Here is a 21,004-nt window from a genome sequence, read left to right as displayed (position 1 = left end):
CGTACAGTCAGGAGTGAGTGAGTGAGTGAGTGAGTGGCAGTGAAGTTAGAAGGTTTGCGTGGGGACTAGAACACTTTATCTCCTTAAATTTACTCCAGAACGCAGACACAAAATGGAAATCACTATGTATGCCAGGAGGCCTAGTGGCACTCAGGATAAATGCAAAAACGTAAGGGAGTCCAGGCGGGTTGGCAAGGCAACTGGTACTCAAGCCAGCCAATCGGTGAAAGTCTCACCTGCGGGGGCGGGGATTATATGAAAGCCAATAGGACGTGAAGCAGATGGTCCCACGGACCAATGGCTTGGAGGACGGGGCGGGCTTTTAATGAAGGGACGGCGGTGGGAAAGATGGCGGTGGCCCTGGGACCCTCTGGGTGGTGGCAGCGGTGGCGGCGGCGTTTGTCGGCACGGGAAGTTTCCAGGATGTTGCTCCTTCTCCTTTTGCTAGGGTCTGGGCAGGGGCCACGACAAGTCGGGGCGGGTCAAACGTTCGAGTACCTGAAACGGGAGCACTCGCTGTCGAAGCCCTACCAGGGTGAGGCGCCGGGAGCTAGGTGGTCGTGCACTGGGAGGGCTTCGGGACCCCAGCTTGTCCATAGAGGCGGGGCGGCGAAGGGCTTCGTGACCCCGAGGAAGCTGGGGGCGGTGGGTGGGAGCCCCTGGGGACTCTCGCTGTGTTCGGGAGCCACGGATCCTAAGGGCAGGGGTCAGCTTTCTCTCTCCCCACCCCTCGGAATTAGTCCTGGAAGTTTCCAGCAGGTCGAAGCAGGGTTCTCGGATGCCACTAGCGCCGGGCGTGGATGAAGGGGATTTAGAGATGGACAGGTGGAATGTGGGCAGGGGAGAGAACTGCGAACGGTGGACCGTGATTGAGGGCCACTAGCAGTAAGCTGGGCTTCTGATGGAGCTGTGGATGTGCGAGAAATAAAGCATGAGGCAGAACTGGGGTAGAACTTGGCCGCACTGAGAAGATAAAATGCTGTTGTCAATTAAGACACCTGTTCTTCTCCAGTCCAGGAGCCCTACTGATAAAAGAGGCTGGTTAGCTTTGGTGTGTTTAGTGTACATAGGCCGCTAGGCACAACTCATCAACCAGCAGATTTACATGGTTAGCTGCAGAGAGGACCAAATCAGTGCAGATGGCTTAATTTGTTTCCCTACTGAAGGATATGGGGACAGCATACAAACAAAAACACAAAGCATAAGAGAGTATACTCTGCTGCTAAAGGTGATTGCTTATTCACTTAGAGGATGTCTCCAGTGCCTTCTCCTTGCTAATACAGTGGGTAACAGACACAGAGTTCTCACTTGCAAGGGGCTGATAGTCTGAGGTAAGGGGGAAAGTAGCTTCTCCTTCAAAGAAAGAATGTGATTAAGCCCTAGAGCCCCAGAGAGTCAAGCTCTTTTTGGTATAACTGGGGACATTTTTTCTTTCACGGTGCTAAAGTTTACTCACATATAAAATGGGGAAGAATGAATCTGAGCATGGTTACTGTGGCGTGGATGAAGTGACAACTCTGATGTGCTCTAGGGTCTTCACCTGAGAAAGTCTTTGTGAAAAGAAGAAAGGTGGTAAAGAGTTAAGATTTAATGAGTGACAGGAGGTGGGACATGAAGGGGGAAGAAAGAGGACTCCAGCTTTCAGAGGGCCCATGGCGGTTTTCCAAATGGGTTGGGGTTGAAGAGAATGACTGATCTACTTCCTCCCCGTAGGTGTGGGCACAAGCAGTTCCTCTCTGTGGAATCTGATGGGCAATGCCATGGTGATGACCCAGTATATCCGCCTTACGCCGGATATGCAAAGTAAACAGGGTGCCCTGTGGAACCGGGTGGTAAGAGTCTTTCTCCCTCCTGTGTTGGTGACCCAGAAAAATGCTAAAAAAGTTCAGTGGCATACTGACTTATTCTCAGTCCCCGCCCCCATATTCTGTCTTCTGTGAATATGAAGTATTTTCATTTGAGAGATTATGATGACGTTCATATTGAAATCAGATATTTAGGGAGATGATCTCTCTTCCCCTAATTATAGCAAATAATTGGTTTTGATTCAGTTTTCTGAAATGTCTTTAGTTCCTGATTGACCTGATAGTGTTACTTTGGAGGTTAATAAGTCAACTCACATTTAATTACTTTGCTTTATAAAATAAAAAACTACTCTTAAATTTATCCTACACTTCATCCCAGTATCCCTGACCTCCTTCCCCCCCACCCCTTGTTATTTCCTTTTGAGTTGAATTTTAAATTTTATTTTCATGTAAAAGCCACTTTGAGCCCTTGGTCATTTTCTTTGTCCTTCCCTGGGCCTTTTCTAGTGACATTGTCTTCCTTGAGGTATGGCGGCAAGAAGTGAATGCAGTATTCCTGGTGTGGCTGCACTGTGATTTTGTACAAGTGTAAGATGATGCTTTCTTTTCGGTTTCCAGGGCTCTTTGCAAATCTTTTATGATCACTTTACTTTGGGGAGTGGCCTTGGCATTCTTCAATACTTTTGGGTGCTCAGAGGCTATGAACTTACTTTCCCATGGTTTTATCATTGGTTGTGGATAAGTGCACGTCAGAAAAAGGAACAGTTTCTTGTCCCTGCTCATTTTATGTGGCAGAGGCTTCTGAAGAAGCAGAGAGACAAGAAGTTTCTATGTGAGCTATTTGTACACTCTGGCCCCTTAACCCAGATTGCAGTGCTGAGCTCATTCTTGGACGGAATGCAGGGCAGTGTGCTTGGATAGAAGAGGTGGAGGGCTGGCGGCTGAAAGACTTGAGTTCTCAATCTGATGGTCTCACAGACCCTCTGTGAGCCCTGGCAGTTATTTATCCTCTCTCAGTTTTCAGTTTCTCCAACTGTCAAATGAGCTTCATCATATTGGTTCTACTTGCCCACCAGGGTTACTGTGAGAGTAAAATAAGGCAATAGACATGAACAAGCTTTGGGAAGTTAAGATGGTTACAGAAATGCGCTGTTGTTTGTTACATGTCTGTTACAAGAGTCACTGATACAGGTCTATGGATTATAAGTGATTTTGTCCAAGGCTTGATACTTTGCTGTTATCTTGCTGGCTGTCTCTTTGTAACCCTTTTATGTAGCAGTGATTCTAGTCTAGGATCTAGTTATCTTGCTCTTTTTCAGATTCTCTGTTACCTATATTTTTTGTTATCTGACTGTCAGAGTGAGCCTTAGCATTGTTTCTGAGTTATTTGAATAGGATGGATTTGTTTGAGCAGTAGTGCTCCAATTTGGCTGTCCTTTGGAGTTGGTGGCTGGGTCCCATCCCAGAGATGCTAATTTAATTAGAATGGGTACATCTTGGACACTTGGATTTTTAAAAGCTCCTTGGGTGAATCTGACATGCAGCAGATTTTGAGACCCACGGTTAGACATAACTCTGAGCAGGACTGTGTAGCACTGCGCTACACGAGGCCAGTGGCAAGAGCAGCCGAGGCCTCTTGGCTCAGTGTCTTCCCAGAGGTGTAATACCCCACTGGCTATGGGGGCAGCTTCTGGCCACTGAATTTCACTCTTGCCCTGAAATCGAAATCAAATAGCAGAAAGATGAGAACCCAAGATGACAACTGGGGGCTTGGCTTATCAGAGGAGGGGAAGCTATTGGAGATTTCAGGGTTCTTCGGTGAAGAGATTTCCCAGAAATTGAAAATGGAAGCTGCAAATAATTGTTGCTCAAGAGTCAGAGCAGTCTACTGGGTTTTTTTGTTTGTTTGTTTCTGAACAATCTACATGGAGGGCCTTTGCCTGAACTGGCCTATCTGCTCTTCCTTCCCCTCGTTTTTCACGGTGAAGCTTAACCAGGAGCCTCTCGAAACTAAATACCTACTCTAGTTTCTCTTTGAAAGTGTTCAACTATTTAGAACACTGAATTATCCACTTACTTCTGTCTCTACTTTTTTTTTTCTCCCAAGGTTTTGATACACAGTTCAAAAGAAAAACAGGAGTCTGTTTAGTGCCCACCTCCTTCGTGTTTTTCCACCAGAGGCTGTCTCTGTGGTGGGGCCGGGGGTGTCTCCTTTGGTGGATTTCTGCTCCTTGCCTGAGGGCCTGACACTGGTGGGGGCATAGCTTATCCCTTCTCGTGGGAACTCTGGGTTGCCCCTCAGCTTGGCATAGGGCCAAGTCTAGCTAATTAGAGTTGTTTGTAGTGGATGTTAATTATTCCTGGAGACCTTTGCCTGATGACTTAGGTTATCTTTTTCTTTTGTAATAAATGAGGCCTTGACCTTTCTTGAGATCCCAGCTTCTTAGAGTCTTTCTCTCAGAGGGGTGATCATAATTGCAGATGAGTATTAATTCAGCCACCTCTATCCTGGACACTGAGATCTTTTGCTGAGTGGGTATAGGATCACAGAAGTCTAACATGAAGTTCTCTCGTCTTTTCCAACCTTGGGATGCTATCCTGTTTCTGTTGGGAGATGGTGACGCTGATTGGGAGGTGTGTTCACTTATTATATTAAATACCACATACAGATAAATGGCTCAATCTGTTTAATTTTACTACACAAACCCTTAGCAAGTCTTAAATTTTGGTTTTACCTCTTAGCCTCTCGTCCCCCGCGTTTGTGTTTTCCAAGTCTGTAGGCCGTGGATGAGGGCCCGAGGCCTGGTGTCTCAGGCTCCTCTTTGATTGCAGCGTCTCTTTCCCTTTAGCCGTGTTTCCTGAGAGACTGGGAGTTGCAGGTGCACTTCCGAATCCATGGGCAAGGGAAGAAGAACCTGCATGGGGATGGCTTGGCCATCTGGTACACGAAGGATCGGATGCAGCCAGGTACTGGGGCCCTGGGCTGCGCTTGTGGGGTGTGACAGGCCTGCTTTTTCACGTGCCCTCTTCGTGAGGCGGGCATGACTTCACAGTGCCAGCAGTTTTCCCTCTCCCTTGATGTTTGGATAAACACTGGCCTGTTTAGTCTCTAGAATGGGGTCTGAGTCCTAAAAACAGCTGACCTTGACTCATCCTGGGATGGTTTCTTGTTTATTGGTTACTTCCGCTTTCTCTTTGAAACTTCACGGCCCAGTTGGCTGAAGGAAACCACTGGCCCCCCCCAAATACTGACACTGGGCATACTGGTTTCTCCTGGGCCTGAGTAGAGACCTATCTCAGAACTCCTGAGTCAGGAGAAAGGAGAAGAGTTAGCTGTTTTTCCTTTTTGTACGGGAGGCTCTGCTGCAAGTACATGACAAACTGAGCCTGATCTGACCTGATCTCTTCTGCAATTAGAAGCAGAAACTTGGGAATTCAGTTCACTCGGGGGCATAGTCATCAACAAGTGTTTGTGAAGCACAATTCTTCAGGCGCACCTTAGCAACCAGGTCAAATCAGGGAGCAGCTGGAGTGCTAAGCAAGGAGACGCTGGCCTTCTCTCTCTCCCCTTTAATGACAAACAACTGCAGGTGCTTACTGAATGCTTGTTACAGCTGTTTCCTCATCTTCAAGGGACGCCTGGGGGTCCTCTGAATCTCACTTTTTCCTCCATCACAGTGATGTGTTACTCCTTTATCTACTCTTGGCTTTGTTTCACTGTTGTTCATCGTCTGTTCTTTCTCTCTAGGGCCTGTGTTTGGAAACATGGACAAATTTGTGGGGCTGGGAGTATTTGTAGACACCTATCCCAATGAGGAGAAGCAGCAAGAGGTAATGGCCAGTGTCATAGCTTAGGTCAGCCACACCGAACTGACATCACAGCCCTTTGCCTTAGGAATGTTGTTCAGGAGGGAACACAGAAGAGGAAGTGAGGGGTTTGGTTCTCTTTTGTCTGTTGCACAGAGTTAATGTCTCTGTCAGTTTTTTTTTTCTAGAAGAGAGTCGTTCATGGTGCACAGTCTTGGGAGTGGTCCTCGTGATGAGGGCTTTTCAGTGTTAAACAGTGTTCTTTCTTGCGCACATTGGGAGCCGCTAGACTCAAGCATGTGTGGCCGGGTGGTGCTGTGGCTCCTAGGCCAGCACCAGAGCGAGCTGAACTGTGTGCCTCCACTCCCTTGACATCCTGTGTCGCTGCTGATCTCTCTTCTGCAGCTACTCCCTGTTCCCAGTATCCTTTTCTTCTTCTTCTCTTCCTCTAGGAAAGGCTGTAAAAAGATATTGATGAAATCTCAGCATTTTGTTGAAACCTGGTATAGGGTCCAGTCGACTTCCCTGGTAGCTCAGTGGTAAAGAACCTGCCTTCCACTGCAGGAGACATGGGTTCAATCCCTGGGTTGGAAAGACTACCCAGAAGAGGAAATGGCAACCCACTCCAGTATTCTTGCCTGGGAAATCACATGGACAGAGGAGCCTGGCGGGCTACAGTCACGCCAGGGGGGCACAAAAGAGTCAGAAATGACTTAGTGACAACAGCAACAGCAGTCTGGCTGTTAGCAGAAGCATCCTGCATTTCGTTAGCTGACCATAGGGTTCTCTAGTACTTGCTTATACTAGCAGCAGGGCTGTGCGCGCTCTCTGCCTGGGACTGCTGGCAAATGGTGGGAAAATGATTAGGACATGTTGTTGCTGGGTATCCTATCACTAAATCATATTTAGCAAGAAAGGCACAATTAGAAATGGAAGCAGAACTTACTTTTTCCCCAAAAAGTTCTTTATGAAAATTTTCAAACGTGTAAAAACAAATTGGATGAACAGATCATTGTCTATGCAAACCCAGCTTCAGCAGTTTTTCACATTTCCGTACAGAGTTTGGCTTAAAGGGGGTGAAAAGTGAGACCTGAGTTACGAGGGGAACCTTGCATTGTGGGTCAGTTAGAGACTTGCTTCTCGGTGTTGCTTCTGGGCTCTTCTTCAGTCTGCCAGACATCAGCCACTGTTGAGGTGCCCAGCCCGGGAATCAGTGAGCGAGATCCGCGTGGCCCTCGCACTCGGTAGCCCTGGCGTGTGAGCGTGCTGATGGGGTCTTTGCGGAGGTGCTCTCGGAAGACCTGGCAGGAGCATCTCACCTGGCGGGGACTTCCTCCAGGAAGTGATATTGACTTTGAAATCTGCAGAATTAGATCAGATTAGATGCAGATAGAAAAGCGTATGTTAATGTGTTAAAGTTAGAGAAGGGACAATGAATGTGAAGGGGAAAAGGCAGGGGGAGAGAGAGATGAGGCTAGAGAGAAAAAGAGGGCCCTCAGTCTCCCCGTGTTCCAAGGCCTCCCTTCACCTTGCGTTCTTTGCTGCTACCGCTCTTCTGTCCCAAACGCGTTCATGGGCCACTGTGACTGAGCAGCGTCTCCTCGGGTGGCTGGTGACCTGTTCAGACCAGCTGCAGAGCTATTTGAGTGTAGGTGACTCGCCCTCACCATGCACATGGTGGGGCGAGTTCTGAAGGGTGGTGTGCCTATCAGGGAGTCTGGAGCTAAAAGTGTTTTAGAGGGTAAGCGCACTAAAGGATCTTAATGAGGGGGACGTCGTGAGAAGGGTTTGCAGTGCCGTTGAGGAAATAGTGGTGGTTAGAAATGCATCTGAAGCACGCGTGGGCTTTAGGGCTTGACTAGAGTTTTACACATGGCTCTCTGTTTCTCCCAGAAATAAATCATTCACGCTCTCTTAGCTTCCATTTCACTATCAGGCGGGAGTCATTCTGCCTAAGAGGGCAGATCTGATGGGCCTTGTTTTGTAAGGAGAGTAGATGTTAACCAAAAATATCAGTTTCAGGTGGTTAAAATTGGGACTTTTCTGCCTCAGCTGCAACTGCCCTTGGAATTATCTGCAAAGCATTTAAAGCTACTGCTCTCCAGGCCCCAAGCTCAGAGAGTCTGATGGGCAGCTTAACCTTTTCAAACATCTCTAGGTGAATCCCACATATAGCTGGCATAAAGGACCCCAGGATGCAGAAGCAGCTGGTTGGCGAGTGGCGTGAGCAGCTCACTGCTCTTTTCAGATCAGGCCAGCTTGGAAGTCGAGTTTCAGGTGCTTCCTATATTTTTTTAACGTAATGATTGTTTTTCCTCTCTTGAAACTGGAATAAGCAATATGCCGTGAATTTAACAACACATTCCCTCCAACCTTTATGTTGATGAAAACACTGATCCCTCTTGATCTCTTCATTGTTGGTGGAAAGAATTTTTACATTATTAAAAGAACTCTGTAACTTCGTAAATTCTCTTGTTATACTATTTGGATGTGATTTAGTGGGGTTTGTTTGTTTTTTTCTCAATCCTTGGTGAGGCAGTGTTTTCTAAGAGACACTCCTTTGGAAATTAGGTCCCAGGAATATTGGCCAGCTCTCAGATGTCATTAGGGATTGAGGCTGAGAAGTAGAAACCTATTTCTGCTACAGTTGAATACAATAAGATTATACATGCAATTTCAGGAGGTTCCTGGGTTCCCCAGAGTAGAACTGTAGACAAGATCTCCTCTTCCACAGAGTTGAACTATCTTCTCATTTACAAGAGCATTCATATACTGGGCTTTCCCAGTGGTTCAGTGGTAAAGAATCCACCTGCAGTGCAGGGGACGAAGGAGACAAGGGTTCGATCCCTGGGCTGGGAAGATCCTCTGGAGGTGGAAATGGCAACCCACTCCAGTATTCTTGCCTGGGAAATCCCATGGACAGAGGAGCCTGGCGGGCTATAGTCTGTTCGTAGGGTTGCAAAGAGTTGGATGCAACTGAGACTTTACAGCACAGCACAGCATTCCCGTGCTGCCGTAAAGGTGTGTAGCAGTGAAGGTTCAGACGTGCCTCTTAGGCACAGGGTAAGCTCTCAGAAAGTGCTGGCTGTTTGTGTTCACAGCACTAAATGACGTCCCTGGGGACATTTGCAGACATCTCGGCAGTGCTGCTGTGGCTCCGTGCTCTCCTTCTCCCCTCCCATCCTCCTTGTCTTCACACCTGGGTTCCAGAGAGCAGACCTGGCCAGCTTGCTCAAGTGCAGTGTGGTTTAGGTTGGTAAACCTGCTCTGAGAGTGACTCCTGGATGCTGGTTCATAGACTTGTGTTGGTTGGTAACAGTTTCCCTGGTTTGACAGTAGGAACAGTGAAGTGACTTCTCATAAATGTGAAATGTTTTATTATTTATTTATTATGAAATATTTCGTGTTTTTTTCATTTAAAATGTTCTTTTTAAAACTGATGTTTATTTTAGATGGCTGTCTTGTCATTGTATTTTAATACAGTTATTGTATTTTAATTGTATTTTAACATATTTAATAGGTTAAAAAAAAATCAAGAAAAAGCAAACCTGTTAATCTCCAGAATGTGTTATGTGTTTAGAGATTTTTAGTGGTCCATAACAGCCAGTGGTCTGGGAATTACTGCTCTAGAAAACATATGTTTGGTTTTGTGTTTACATATGAGCACCTGTAGACAGTATTTAGATCTAGAAACTCACTTAGTCATTGAATGAGTGTTGACTGCCTTTCGAATGCCAAGCACTGTGCTGAACGCTCTGCGTATTTCACGTCATCTTCATAGCGAGCCCTGGGAGCTGTGTGTTGCCCTCCCTGCTCACAGTGCGGAAGGAGAATCTCCGAGATGACGCAGGCGGCAGTGGGGGCCTCCTGAGGGCTGCGTGTGCCCCTTTTTCTACCTAGCGAGTCACAGCGAGTGTGCTCTGCACCTGTGGGGTTTAGCATAGGATTCACAAGTTCACGCGTCCCTTTGCATTCAAGGTGTGCTGAAGGTACACTAGTACCTTGTAGTGCAAAAAGTTAAAAACACTTCCCCACTCTTCAGGCACAGCAGGCAGGAGCTCCTAATTTTTGGTGACTCTTCAAAGAGGAATGAAACTGCCACCTTTGCCACAGTCAGGGTGATTCTTCTGCCTTTGGTTCTGGCTGTATATAGGCTGCTTTCCAAGCAAAGAAACTTAGCTTCTGTGTGAAATTAGTGGGTACCTAGGAAACCCTTCAGGAACTCCTGACTGGGCGTAGAAGTTAAAGTGGCATTTAAAGACTTAGGGTTAACGTGAGGTGGCAAGTTGAAGGCCAAGCCATGAGTTGCTGAAGTGGACAGATTCCAGCTTGGAAGCTGCAGGCCTCTGTCTAGTGCTGTATTTCTTAAATTCACCTGGCACATCCCAGTCATCCATAGCGCCTTTTATTTTTTTTTAATTTTTAATTGATTAACTACGTCAGGTCTTAGTAGCGGCGCACAGGCTCTCTAGTTGTTACCCCGAGGCTGTGGGATCTTAGTTCCCCAACCAGGGATCAAACCTGTGGCCCGTGCTTTGGGAGGCAGCTTCTCAACTGCTGGACCACCAGGGAAATCCTGCCTTTTAAAAAATACATAGTCCCATGCCCCATTCTAAACCTGCTGAATGAGGCTCTCTGACTGTAGTTCCCTCATGTATGTGCAGTTGAAAAGCTCCCCCAGGTCATGCTGAGGCCCAGCTGACCTCTGGTGCTGAAAAAGAGGGTGCCTCACCAGCCTTGGCAAGGATGAGGACCCCTTAGGTTAAAGATCACTGTTCTCAGCACTCCTCAAAAGTTACAACTTAAACTTCTGATCCCAGGTACTGGGGTTGATACCTCAAGCAAGCCTTGGGATCACCGGAGCTCCCGAGTGCATTTTCAATCCCTTCTTTTCCCTCATTGTTCACTGAAGTTATGCACTTTCTTCGTCCGAAGCCCAATTCAGTAAACTGCTGACAACACATTCATAATCCCCTTGTCCTAAATGATAGTGGTAGAAGAGTACTTTTCCAGCAGTTCAATCATTCACTGGTTCATTTCATACCTTGTGTAGTCCTGTACATAGGCCATCGGTGGTGTAAGAGAACAGCTGGGGAGCTGGTCCGAGGCTCCCCCAAGACCCTTTCTGTGACCTGTAAGGCCCAGTGTGGTCTGGCTCCCGCTTCAGCTCCCACCAGCCTGTTCTTCACTCACTGAGTTGCAGACACCCCTAGTTCTGAAGATGCTAACCTCATGCTTCTTCAGCCCCCATATTTCTTGGTGGATTCCCTCTCACTGCTTGGTCTCAGTTCAGGTGTTGTCTCCTCAGGTATATTTCTCCTCTGTATTGTATTGCCTATTTTATTTTTGTCATAGTATTTATCACTGTCTCAAACAGTGACAGACTTTATTTTCTTGGGCTCCAAAATCACTGCAGATGGTGACTGCAGCCATGAAATTAAAAGACGATTACTCCTTGGAAGAAAACCTATGACCAACCTAGATAGCATTTTAAAAAGCAGAGACATCACTTTGCCAACCAAGGTCCATATAGTCAAAGTTATGGTTTTCCAGTAGTCATGTATGGATGTGAGAGTTGGACCATAAAGAAAGCTGAGTGCCAAAGAATTGATGCTTTCGAACTGTGGTGCTGGAGAAGACTCTTGAAAGTCCCTTGGACCACAAGGAGATCAAACCTGTCCATCCTAAAGGAAATCAACCCTGAATATTCATTGGAAGGACTGATGCTGAAGCTCCAATCCTTTGGCCACGTAATGTGAAGAACTGACTCACTGAAAGAGACCCTGATGCTGGGAAAGATTGAGAGCAAGAGGAGAAGGGGGCCACAGAGGATGAGATGGTTGGATGGCATCAACTCAATGGATATGGGTTTGAGCAAACTCTGGAAGATAGAGAAGGACAGGGAAGCCTGGTGTGCTGCAGTCCTTGGGGTCGCAAAGAGTCGGACCTGACTGAGCAGTTGAACAACAACAAGATTGATTGTATGTCTCCTCCCCTCTAATGTCAGCTCCATGAGAGCAGACATCTGCCTGTCTTATTTCCCATTGAGCATCCAGCGTCCGGGACAGTGCCTGGCTCATATTAGGTGCATACCCAGTATTAGAGAAAGGAATGCTTTGGGTTCTACCTCTTGGCCCACAGTAGGGCAGGGCTAAATTGAGCTTGTGTAGGTATCTCTTATTGCTAGTGCTGAGAACTGTAGCAGTTTTTTTGGAATAAAGCTAAACACCCTTGAACCTTCTGACTTTGCTAAATCTGTCCTGCTGCAACGTTCCCACGGAGCTTTTTCTTGCCCACATGTTGTAGGTTAGAATAACAATAACTGTTTGGAGATATATGTCCATAAGACTCAATTAGAGGGTAAATGATCCCTTTGGATTAGAGTTAATTTGACAGTCTCTCAAGTGGTGGGATTTTTGTCTTCTGGGCAAGAGCTACAGCCTGAGATCCTGGGCAGTAAAGGACATCTTGAATTTGGAAGAATCTAGCCATATTTATCACCCTCATCCCTCTCCTTGCCGCAGAAGTGCTGTCATCTGGGCACAGACAAACTCCTGGCCTGACCTTTGGACTGTCAGAGACATAAGTGAGGCCTGCTTACAGAGTGTGATGCTGGGTGTTTTTATAAAGTTCTGAAAGTTTTAGGACCCTGTGTGGGTTAGAGAGGTCTTCCTAATGGACCCCCTTGAGTATCTGATGATAGCAGCAGACCTTCTCCTTAGAAAATGTACAAGCACCTGCTCGTGTAGTTTTTTGCCTACAATTATTTTTGCCTATAATTGTGAGGGGTCTGAGGACTTGTGGAATGCCCTCCGTGGATGCTAAAATTCTATTTGGGGATTGAGATTGGTTTGGGGATTGAGATTGGTGCTCTTCCACTGCAGCTGGGTCATAGCTCTTGCACAGATGTTTCTTTCTGACTTGGTCTCTTGTCTTCTGTGCCCTGTCTTGTTTTTATAATAACCTGCTGGACCCTCTCAGGCCCAGAAGAGGCGGTATTCTCCGGGAGTCCAGGTACTCAATTCTTGACTCACTGTGGCCATCCCCGATTCCCTTGTGTGCCCATCCGACATTTGCGACTGTTCTCAGTCTGTGTGGCCATTGTCTCCAGAGTCACCAGTCTCCAGTTCCGCCTGCATCTTCATCTTGCATGTTGATTGTCTAGAACAACGAGGAACCCCGCAGAGCAGTGGCATGTCTCATGCTTCCTGTCCTTTCATCACCCTGCCTCTCTCTTCACTGCCTTAGCCCCAGGCTTGTTGTGAAATGGTTAGCTTGTCATTTCTAAGGAAGAATTTGCTCCACAAGGGCTGTTGGAGAGACAGGGTCTCCGAAGTAGGTGGGAAGATGGGTGGGCTCCGGGGAGACTTTCAGTAGGAGAACCTTGCCCACTGAGTATTACTGGGAGAAGTTGCGTGTCGTGAAGAGCCAGAAGGTCTTTTGACTGAGGATAGTCACCTGTGGCTGGAGAGGCCACCTGGTTCTGGCACTGTCCTTTCTGAGTCCTGATCCATTTCACATCATGTGCTTATAGAATGTTAGAATTTGAAAGGTGCTATCCTAAATGGAAAGAGTTCCCTGAGCGAACAGGTATTTTCGAACAGAATACCTGGGTGCACCAAGTATTGGATTGGCCAAAAAGTTCATTCAAATTTGTCCATAAGCTGTTAATGGAAAATTAAAACTTTTTGGCCAACCTAGTACTTGCCTTGTGGGGGAAGAGGTGGAGCTATGGTGGACACATACAAAGAAGCATAAGAAATGATTTTTCAGGAAGTTTACGTGGCAGTTGGTGATATGTGTTTGTATGTATGTGTATATACACACACACATGCATACACACAGGGGCTTCCCCAGGGGCTCAGCGGTAAAGAATTTGCCTGCGATGCAGGAGTCGCAGGCGACTCGGGTTCGATCCCTGGGTCGGGAAGATCCCCTGGAAAAGGGCATATTAACCCACTCCAGTATTCATGCCTGGAGAATCCATGGACGTCGGAACCTCTGGGCTACAGTCCAGAGGATTGGAAAGAGTCAGACATGACTGTAACAGGTTAGCACACGCGCACATACAAGTAAGAAGAAAACCAGTCTTGGGTGGAATATAAGTACCCAGTGCTGATCTCTGGGAGGGTTCCAGTCAGGCCCAGAGTGTCAGAGGGGCCATTTCGGACCCACCCCAGATGGGAGGAGGATTCCTGGAGGCAGGTACTGAGGTCAGTCACTTCTGGGCCTTGTCCCTCGAGTGACCCTCTGAGCGTGGGCCCTCGGAGGCTGCTAGTGACAAGGCAGAGTGGCCGTCTGGTCTGTCGTGAAGAGCTCAGCTTTGTGTGCAGAAGTCCCGTCACTGTTGGCACAGGCGTTCCTGCGAGCGCTTCCTCACCACCCTCTGCTTTGCCTCCCCTGCCTTCCCAGCGGGTGTTCCCCTACATCTCTGCCATGGTGAACAACGGCTCCCTCAGCTACGATCACGAGCGGGATGGGCGGCCTACAGAGCTGGGGGGCTGCACAGCCATCGTCCGCAACCTCCATTACGACACCTTCCTTGTGATCCGCTATGTCAAGAGGCATCTGACGGTGAGTCCCTGTCCAGGCCCGTCGGCAGTGCGGGCCGTCTCGCTCCGCTGCCGGGGCCCGGCCCTGACTTGCCCCCCCTCTCTGTGCTGTAGATAATGATGGACATCGACGGCAAGCACGAGTGGAGGGACTGCATAGAGGTGCCGGGGGTCCGCCTGCCCCGGGGCTACTACTTTGGCACCTCGTCCATCACGGGCGATCTCTCAGGTACTGCCCTGCATGCTCCTTACTGGCCCTAACTCAGGTCATGTCTCACTAGGCAGGCCCGGGCGTGAGAGCCCGCTGGGCAGAGCTCTGGCAAGCAGGTGCCCACGAGTGCTCCCCTTCCTGCATTCTTGTGTGTAGAGCCCAGATTGCCAGGCCTGGGGTCGTCTCGCACAGTTGTGTCTGGCAGAGGCTTGCTGCTAACAGCAAGCAGTGCTCGCCTCTTCCTCAAGCAGTGCTTCCAGCCTGTGCTCTCCTTTTTCTTATGCCTGTTTCTGCAGGCACGTCCTTTCACCCATATGCTGACTTCCCCTTCTCCTCGCAAAGCTTCTCCTTGACTGACCCCCAAACTCTTTTGTGCTCAGATTTTTTTTTTTTTAAATAAAACCTACACTTTATTTATTTATTTATAGTTGGGCTGCATTGGGGCTTCTCTTGATGCGGTGTGTGGACTACAGAGCTTGCAAGCTCGGTAGCTGTGGCTCTTGGGCTTAGTTGCCCAAAGACGTGGGATTTCAGTTCCCCAATCAGGGATCGAACCTGCATCCTCTGCACTGGGAGCACGGAGTCTTGACCCTGTGCTCAGATGTTTGGCTGTGTCGTGTGTGCAGAGACCTCTGTAAACTACCCGCGTGGCAAATGCTGCGTTCAGACCTGTGTCTCTGCCACGCCCTGCCCTCAGGAAAGCCCCCTCTGTTTCTTTGCTCTGTGCGTTTGCTCTTTGTCTTCTCTTGAGCTCATTTGACCAGTTACCCTGAAACTCCTGCCTTACTTGACTTATGTGACATTAGCAGAACCAGGCTCTTGTATCTTTGGATTTTTCTACCTACTTGTTTCCAAAGTTTCTCTTTTATGTCCCTAAGCCTCAATCATGACGTCTTTTGAGGTAAAGAAACTTTTGGTTCTTTTGATTAATATAGTGTATTATGACTGAAGCTGATATGAAATAGAACTTCCTTGTGTCAAAACAGAAAAGCAAATGCCCATCTGAAACGGGCAGCATCTACTCGGTCTTGGCCCATTGTTGTCAGGAGAAACTGTGGGCTGTCCTGTTGTTTAATCTCGATCCTGGCACAGAAAACATTTTTTCTAATTGAAGGTAAATCCAGTTTTTTTCTTTAACCTGGTTTTACCTGCTAAAGATTCTAAGAGCCCAAACAGCTGTAAATGTCATCCTGATAATAGAGATGGCAAGAGGTCCAGTCCGCAGTAGCAGCCTAGTAGCACTGAGCACCCTGCACTCATGTTTGTGGCCTCTTAATACCAGTTGCCACTAACAAGAATAAAAGCTTCCTGGAGAACGTGTCTGATGCCAGGTCTAAGGTAGGAAATACAAGCTAAAAACTTCCCAGAAAAGCAAAGAAGATATCAAAAACTTATAGGTTCTTGTAAAAGGACTCAGGAGTCAACTTGAATAGGCTCCCACTGGGTAAAGTTGGTTTGAGTTGAGCATCAGTAAGAGGTACAACTTCAGTGTATTGTGTTGTTCAGTCATGTCCAGTTCTTTGCCACCCCATGGATTGTAGCACACCAGGCTTCTCAAACTCATGTCCATTGAGTCAGTGATGCCATCCAACCATCTCATCCTTCAGTTCAGTTCCGTTTAGTCGCTCAGTCGTGTCCGACTCTTTGTGACCCCATGGACTGCAGCACTCCAGGCCTCCCTGTCCATCACCAACTCCCGGACTTTACCCAAACTCATGTCCATTGAGTCAGTGATGGCATCCAACCATCTCATCCTTGGCTGCCCTCTTCTCCCTCTGCCCTCAATCTTTCCCAGTATCAGAGTCTTTTCCAGTGAGTTGGCACTTCATATCATGTGGCCAAAGGATTGGAACTTCAGCATCAATCCTTCCAATGAATATTCAGGACTGTTTTCCTTTAGGGTTGACTGGTTTGATCTCCTTGTTGTCCAAGGGACTCTCAAGAGTCTTCTCCAGCACCACAGTTCAAAAGCATTAATTCTTTGGCGCTCAACGTTCCTTATGGTCCAGCTCTTACATCCATACATGATTGCTGGAAAAACCATAGTTTTGACTATATGGACCTTTGTTGGCAAAACGGTGTCTCTGCTTTTTAATAAGCTGTCCAGGTTTGTCATAGCTTTTCTTCCAAAGGACAAATGTCTTTTGATTTCATGGCTGCAGTCACTATCCACAGTGATTGAAACACATCAAATATGTTTGAATCTGTGAGTTTATAATGTTACTTTAAAAGGGGAGAGAAAAAAAATTGAGCCCCTAACTCCTTCATCCATCTCTGGTAATTAATAGTGAGATTCAGGGTCATAGTCACAGGAACTGGGAAGAGTTAGCCACAGTCCAGAAGGGAAGTGTGCTCCAGGCCAGTCGCTGTGCCCTGCTCATGGCCCGTTAGACAGCTGCTGTGCGGCCCTCTCCTCTTGGTCATGTGTGTAGTCCATGTTAAAGGGAAGCTGTGGGGCTGCTGTGTCTCCTGAAAGGTTTTACCTGTGATTGGGGCTGAGTTCTTGTATTATCTCTCAATTTTGAAATTATATAGGGGGCTTCCCTTGTGGCTCAGTGGTAAAGAAGCTGCCTGCCAGTGCAGGAGACACAGCTTAAATCCCTGATCCAGGAAGATCCCACGTGCTGTGGAGCATCTTAAACCCGTACGCCACAGTTACTGAGGCCTGTGCTCTAGAGCCCGTGCTCCAAAACAGGAGAAGCCGCTGCACTCAGACACAGCCAAAAGTAAATAAATTTATGTAGGTAATGCATGCTTGTTGATGAAAACCATATATATAGGGTAACGTAGAATATTCCCTGTTACCTGTCCTTACTTTTAGATGAGAAACAAGAGGTTTTGGTGGTGGGTTGTTTTTTTTTCAGGTCACTGTGTGTGAGCTGTGCACTAGAAGCTTGAACCAGGACATTCTTCTCAGGGTGCCTTGAGTCATCCCTTTGTCATTTTCTCTGTCTTTAGACAACCATGATGTCATTTCCCTGAAGCTGTTTGAGCTGACGGTGGAGAGGACCCCGGAAGAGGAGAAGCTGCATCGGGACGTGTTCCTGCCCTCAGTGGACAACATGAAGCTGCCTGAGAGTGAGCACAGAGGTCCCGGGAGAGGGCCCCACGGCCGGCCAGGGGGTTGAGGCTGCTGGGGGGCCCAGGGGCCGTGCAGCCCAGCAGTGGGGCCTGGCTCCCCTCTGAGTTCTTCTCCGGGGCACCTGGGGCACTGGCCCTGCTCTCTCACTGGGCTCCACGTTACCCGTGAGCAGTTCAGGGCTGCTTAGGTTTTCAGTTTTGGCATGTGGAAAGGGTGTACTGGAGCTCCGGCTCCCAGAAACTGGAAGAGCTCTCGGTCGGTCCTTCCCTCCTCGAGCGGCCCCCTCCTTCTGACCTCCTTCTCTCTTGCTTCCTCAGTGACAGCCCCGCTGCCTCCCCTCAGCGGCCTGGCCCTCTTTCTCATCGTCTTTTTCTCTCTGGTGTTTTCCGTCTTTGCCATTGTCATCGGGATCATACTCTACAACAAATGGCAGGACCAGAGTCGGAAGCGTTTCTACTGAGCGCCCCCCACAACCTCGCCCCGCGTGACTGTCCCCTCAGCGTGCGGGGGGAGCTGCACTGACCTACCCACCCGGCCGGGTGGGCCTCCTCCTGTCGCCAGCACCTGGTCGGGCATGCAGGTCTGTCCCTGGAGCTGTGCGGGCAGGGACGCTGGCTCCCCCCATCACCTGTGAGGACGGCCAACTCTGGCTCAGGAAGCCTCCCCCGGGTGATGCTGCTGCGATGTGCCTTTCCCCAAGGTCCCGCCACTTGGAAGTGAAGAGGGCTGGCGAGAACCTGGGCCGCCGTGATGCCAGAACCACCAGAAGGAGTCACTGAGCTCAGGCTGCCTTGCTGTTGGGCTCACAGGGCCCTTGGGCTTCACTTGTAAGTCTTCAAAGACTAGAAACTGGTGACTCCTCACACCTTCTGCCCAGCCAGCCACTGGTTTTTGCTTTTTGTCCAAGCCCCTGTCCACCTGAGGCACTTTCCTTGGAAATCTGGATAGAAATCTCTTCCCTGCCTCTCCATCCTTCCATCATTCTCTGCAGATGCAAGCTGAGCTGGAAAAGACACCTGGCTGCCTGTCCATTAGGGCCTGGGGCTGCAGGACACACTCGGGTGTCACTGACCCTTGTTAGGTGGCCATGGGGAGGGGGCATTCTGCAGGGGCTTGCCGCTCTGGCCTTTGTTCTTGAGGGTGGATCTTGGTTCTGTTGGTGTGTTCGTGACACTCCCAGTTAGGCCCCTGGTCAGGTGTGTGAAGTCAAGAGATGCTTGGGAGATGTCACAGGTGCTGTGGGACTAACTGTGAAACTGCTCCACGTTTTGACACTGAAAGCAACATCTACCACGTGACCTGAGGACGTGGAGATGTTTCTGGATGCTCCAGAGCCTGCTTTGCTGCATGTTTTGTGTTCATAACTTTCGGAATCCTACTTAGAGTGTCAAAATGTAAGGAACCTTTCTTCTATAGCCTCAGTTTGGATGCTCCCCAAAGAGGAACTCTTGCTTCTCTTCCTTAAGTGATAAGAAACGGTGGTTGTAAATCTGGGAGCAGTGGATCCCCGTCACCTGTGCCTGGAAGAGTTCACTGTTGTTTGAGCAGCAGAGCCTGAGCATCTTCCTTTCTGGGTCAGCCCTGATGCCACTGCCTTACCCGACGAGGAGTCGGGCGCTGCTCGCCTGTCTGCCCTGTGATTCTGTTGCTGACAGGTGGACTCTCCCTGGAGGGTCTGGGCTCAGCTCTCCTAGCCCTGTGCTTCTGTAGCCGGAGGGAAAGTCTTAACGTGGCTGATGAAAACCAAACATGCCCTTCTGCGTGGCCTTCCTTCTAGGGGTGGGTTTGGCTAAACCTTCGGCCCATCCACCCTTGCTCTGCCTTCTGGGATGGGAGAGCCCTCTGCTCGGCGCAGAAGGCAAGGGGGGTCCCCTCGGCCGGCGGGGGTGGTGGTGTCGTCTTTGGCTTTCTCACATCCTTCCCACGAGCTGTAGGTCTCTCCTGCAGGTGGGGTGACAGTGGGGCCCTCCCGACCGCCCCCACGCGCCAGGGCTTGGCTTTCGGTTTCTTTGAAACTGAGGAAGCAGATGGCTGTTTTGTGTTTTTGAGCTCCAGGGGAGACTGGATAGACACCTATGTTGGGGGCACAAGGGTAGGCTCGTGAACTGGCCCGAACCGGGGGTGCAGGAGGGAGATCTCAGCCTTGAGGAGACCACACTTGTGGCTTTCGTGTGATTCTAGCTCAGGAATTTTTCGAGGCTCTGAGGAAGGCAAGAAGACGTGAAAGAGGGTATACTACCTCCAGCCCCCGACTCGGGGCCAGCCTCAGAGCAACATGTGTGAGGTCTGACTAGCGTTGTGGCTTTTGCTTTGGTTCTTGCCTTGTGTTCTAGAAACACGCCAGTTCCCTTCTCCAGGGGATCTTCCCAACCCAAGTCTCCCACATTGCAGGCAGATTCTTTCCAGCTGAGCCCCCAGGGCAGCCTTCCTGTCGTGAGTAGGGCCCAGCGTTGCTCTGGGCCCTGGAGTCCCAGCTGTGTCTCAGGACGAGGGGGCCACCTGGCCACATGACAGGGGAGGGCAGCAGCCCTACCCTCCAAGGAGCCATCTCTCCTCACGGATGCCCTGGCCTTCTGTTTCCTCCAACCTGAGGCCCACAAAGTGGATGAGCCCTGGAGGCTCACAGAGGTGCCTCCCGCCCCTCTGGGTCTCGTCCCAGAGGCTGGCCTTGCCTATGGTGGTGTCAATCGCCCAGATGCAAGGTGCCTCTCTGTTACAAATGCTCTTTATTTCAATGGAAAATTACAGCTCTGCCCTGCTTGTTGGAAGTGGTTTCTGAACAGAATGGCTAGACTATTCCAAGTCCCCAGAAACAAGGAACCTGTAGGAAGCTGAAGGGTGGGCCAGGAGCCCAGCCTGGCAGATGGGGGGATTAGTTCTATGGGGCCGGAAGTGCTGGAAGAATATCCCGCAGGTGCGTCACGTGTCCCTGGAGGTGTTTCAGCCTGAGGGCCGTTGTAGGCTTCAGGCTCTGCTGGGGAGTGGTGAGGTTGGAAGAGTTGGTACTACTGGCGTTTGGCGCATTGATGATATTGGCGTATATTTGAATGGGGGCATTCAGCCGAAGTTCCGGTTTGATCCAGCTCATGGCCAAATAGTTCTAGAGAGAACGAGCAACGGTCAGCCTGAGGTAGCAGCCCAGAAACACTCTCTCACATCATCCAAGAGGCATGGCACCTTCGCCCCTGTCCCCTAGGCTTGTCACTCACCGGAGCCGAATAGATAAAGTTGAACAGCAGAAGCCCTATGAGCAGTATGATGGCGGCGGCTATGATTCTGAAGCGATAGCGTCTCCAGAATACACGGATGAATTTCCCAATGGGTGACCGGAACCACATGAACAGGGTGTGGGTGCGTCTGTCCGAGAGCAGGGTTGGCAGAGAAGGGAAGAGGGCAGAGGGAACCTTCAGGTCAAGTAACCCAGAGCAAAAGGGCTTTCAGTTTAAAAAAAAAGCAACTCTGCTTCTGCCCACCCCTCTCTCCCTGCAGCTGCACTCCCCTGATTATAACTGAGCATTGAGTTGGAGTTGAGGGGTGGGTTAAGTAC

The 21,004-nt window shown here is 49.2% G+C and overlaps 2 protein-coding genes across 5 annotated transcripts in view; one reads left to right on the top strand and one right to left on the bottom strand.

Annotated features, from left to right (window-relative positions):
* The first annotated feature begins 322 nt into the window (after window positions 1–322).
* Window positions 323–20,698, top strand: LMAN2L (lectin, mannose binding 2 like). 4 transcript variants are annotated; one of them, XM_027554602.1, is made up of 9 exons: window positions 323–535; window positions 1,714–1,832; window positions 4,655–4,772; window positions 5,554–5,636; window positions 12,594–12,626; window positions 14,025–14,186; window positions 14,279–14,393; window positions 17,334–17,453; window positions 17,775–19,205. In XM_027554602.1, exons 1-9 carry the CDS (start codon window positions 349–351, stop codon window positions 17,915–17,917), a joined length of 1,080 nt encoding a protein of 359 aa, XP_027410403.1. In that variant the 5' UTR covers window positions 323–348; the 3' UTR covers window positions 17,918–19,205. The 4 variants fall into 4 exon arrangements, with proteins under 4 accessions (XP_027410403.1, XP_027410404.1, XP_027410407.1 ...); XM_027554603.1 differs by lacking the exon at window positions 12,594–12,626 and having other exon boundaries at window positions 17,775–20,698; XM_027554606.1 differs by lacking the exons at window positions 5,554–5,636; window positions 12,594–12,626 and having other exon boundaries at window positions 339–535.
* Window positions 19,531–21,004, bottom strand: part of FER1L5 (fer-1 like family member 5) — a 54,473-nt gene continuing 52,999 nt past the window's right edge. Inside the window, exons 51-55 of the mRNA XM_027554371.1 lie at window positions 20,667–20,814; window positions 20,381–20,557; window positions 20,279–20,288; window positions 20,016–20,129; window positions 19,531–19,658 (exon numbers count right to left, since the gene is read on the bottom strand). Of these exons, the coding sequence (XP_027410172.1) occupies window positions 19,531–19,658; window positions 20,016–20,129; window positions 20,279–20,288; window positions 20,381–20,557; window positions 20,667–20,814 (577 nt within the window). The remainder of the gene's footprint in view (window positions 19,659–20,015; window positions 20,130–20,278; window positions 20,289–20,380; window positions 20,558–20,666; window positions 20,815–21,004) is intronic.

The sequence above is a fragment of the Bos indicus x Bos taurus genome, chromosome 11 (genome assembly GCF_003369695.1).
Source record: "Bos indicus x Bos taurus breed Angus x Brahman F1 hybrid chromosome 11, Bos_hybrid_MaternalHap_v2.0, whole genome shotgun sequence".
In the NCBI taxonomy this organism is placed as follows: Eukaryota; Metazoa; Chordata; class Mammalia; order Artiodactyla; family Bovidae; genus Bos; species Bos indicus x Bos taurus.
This window is presented reverse-complemented; position numbering and strand designations above follow the sequence as displayed.

Bases quoted from the DNA above. Each gene is read 5' to 3' on its own strand.
- LMAN2L (XM_027554602.1), top strand. From the start codon at position 349: ATGGCGGTGGCCCTGGGACCCTCTGGGTGGTGGCAGCGGTGGCGGCGG. The intron at 4,773-5,553 runs GTACTGGGGCCC...CTTTCTCTCTAG, and splicing joins GAAGGATCGGATGCAGCCAG to GGCCTGTGTTTGGAAACATG. The intron at 12,627-14,024 runs GTACTCAATTCT...CTGCCTTCCCAG, and splicing joins GGTATTCTCCGGGAGTCCAG to CGGGTGTTCCCCTACATCTC.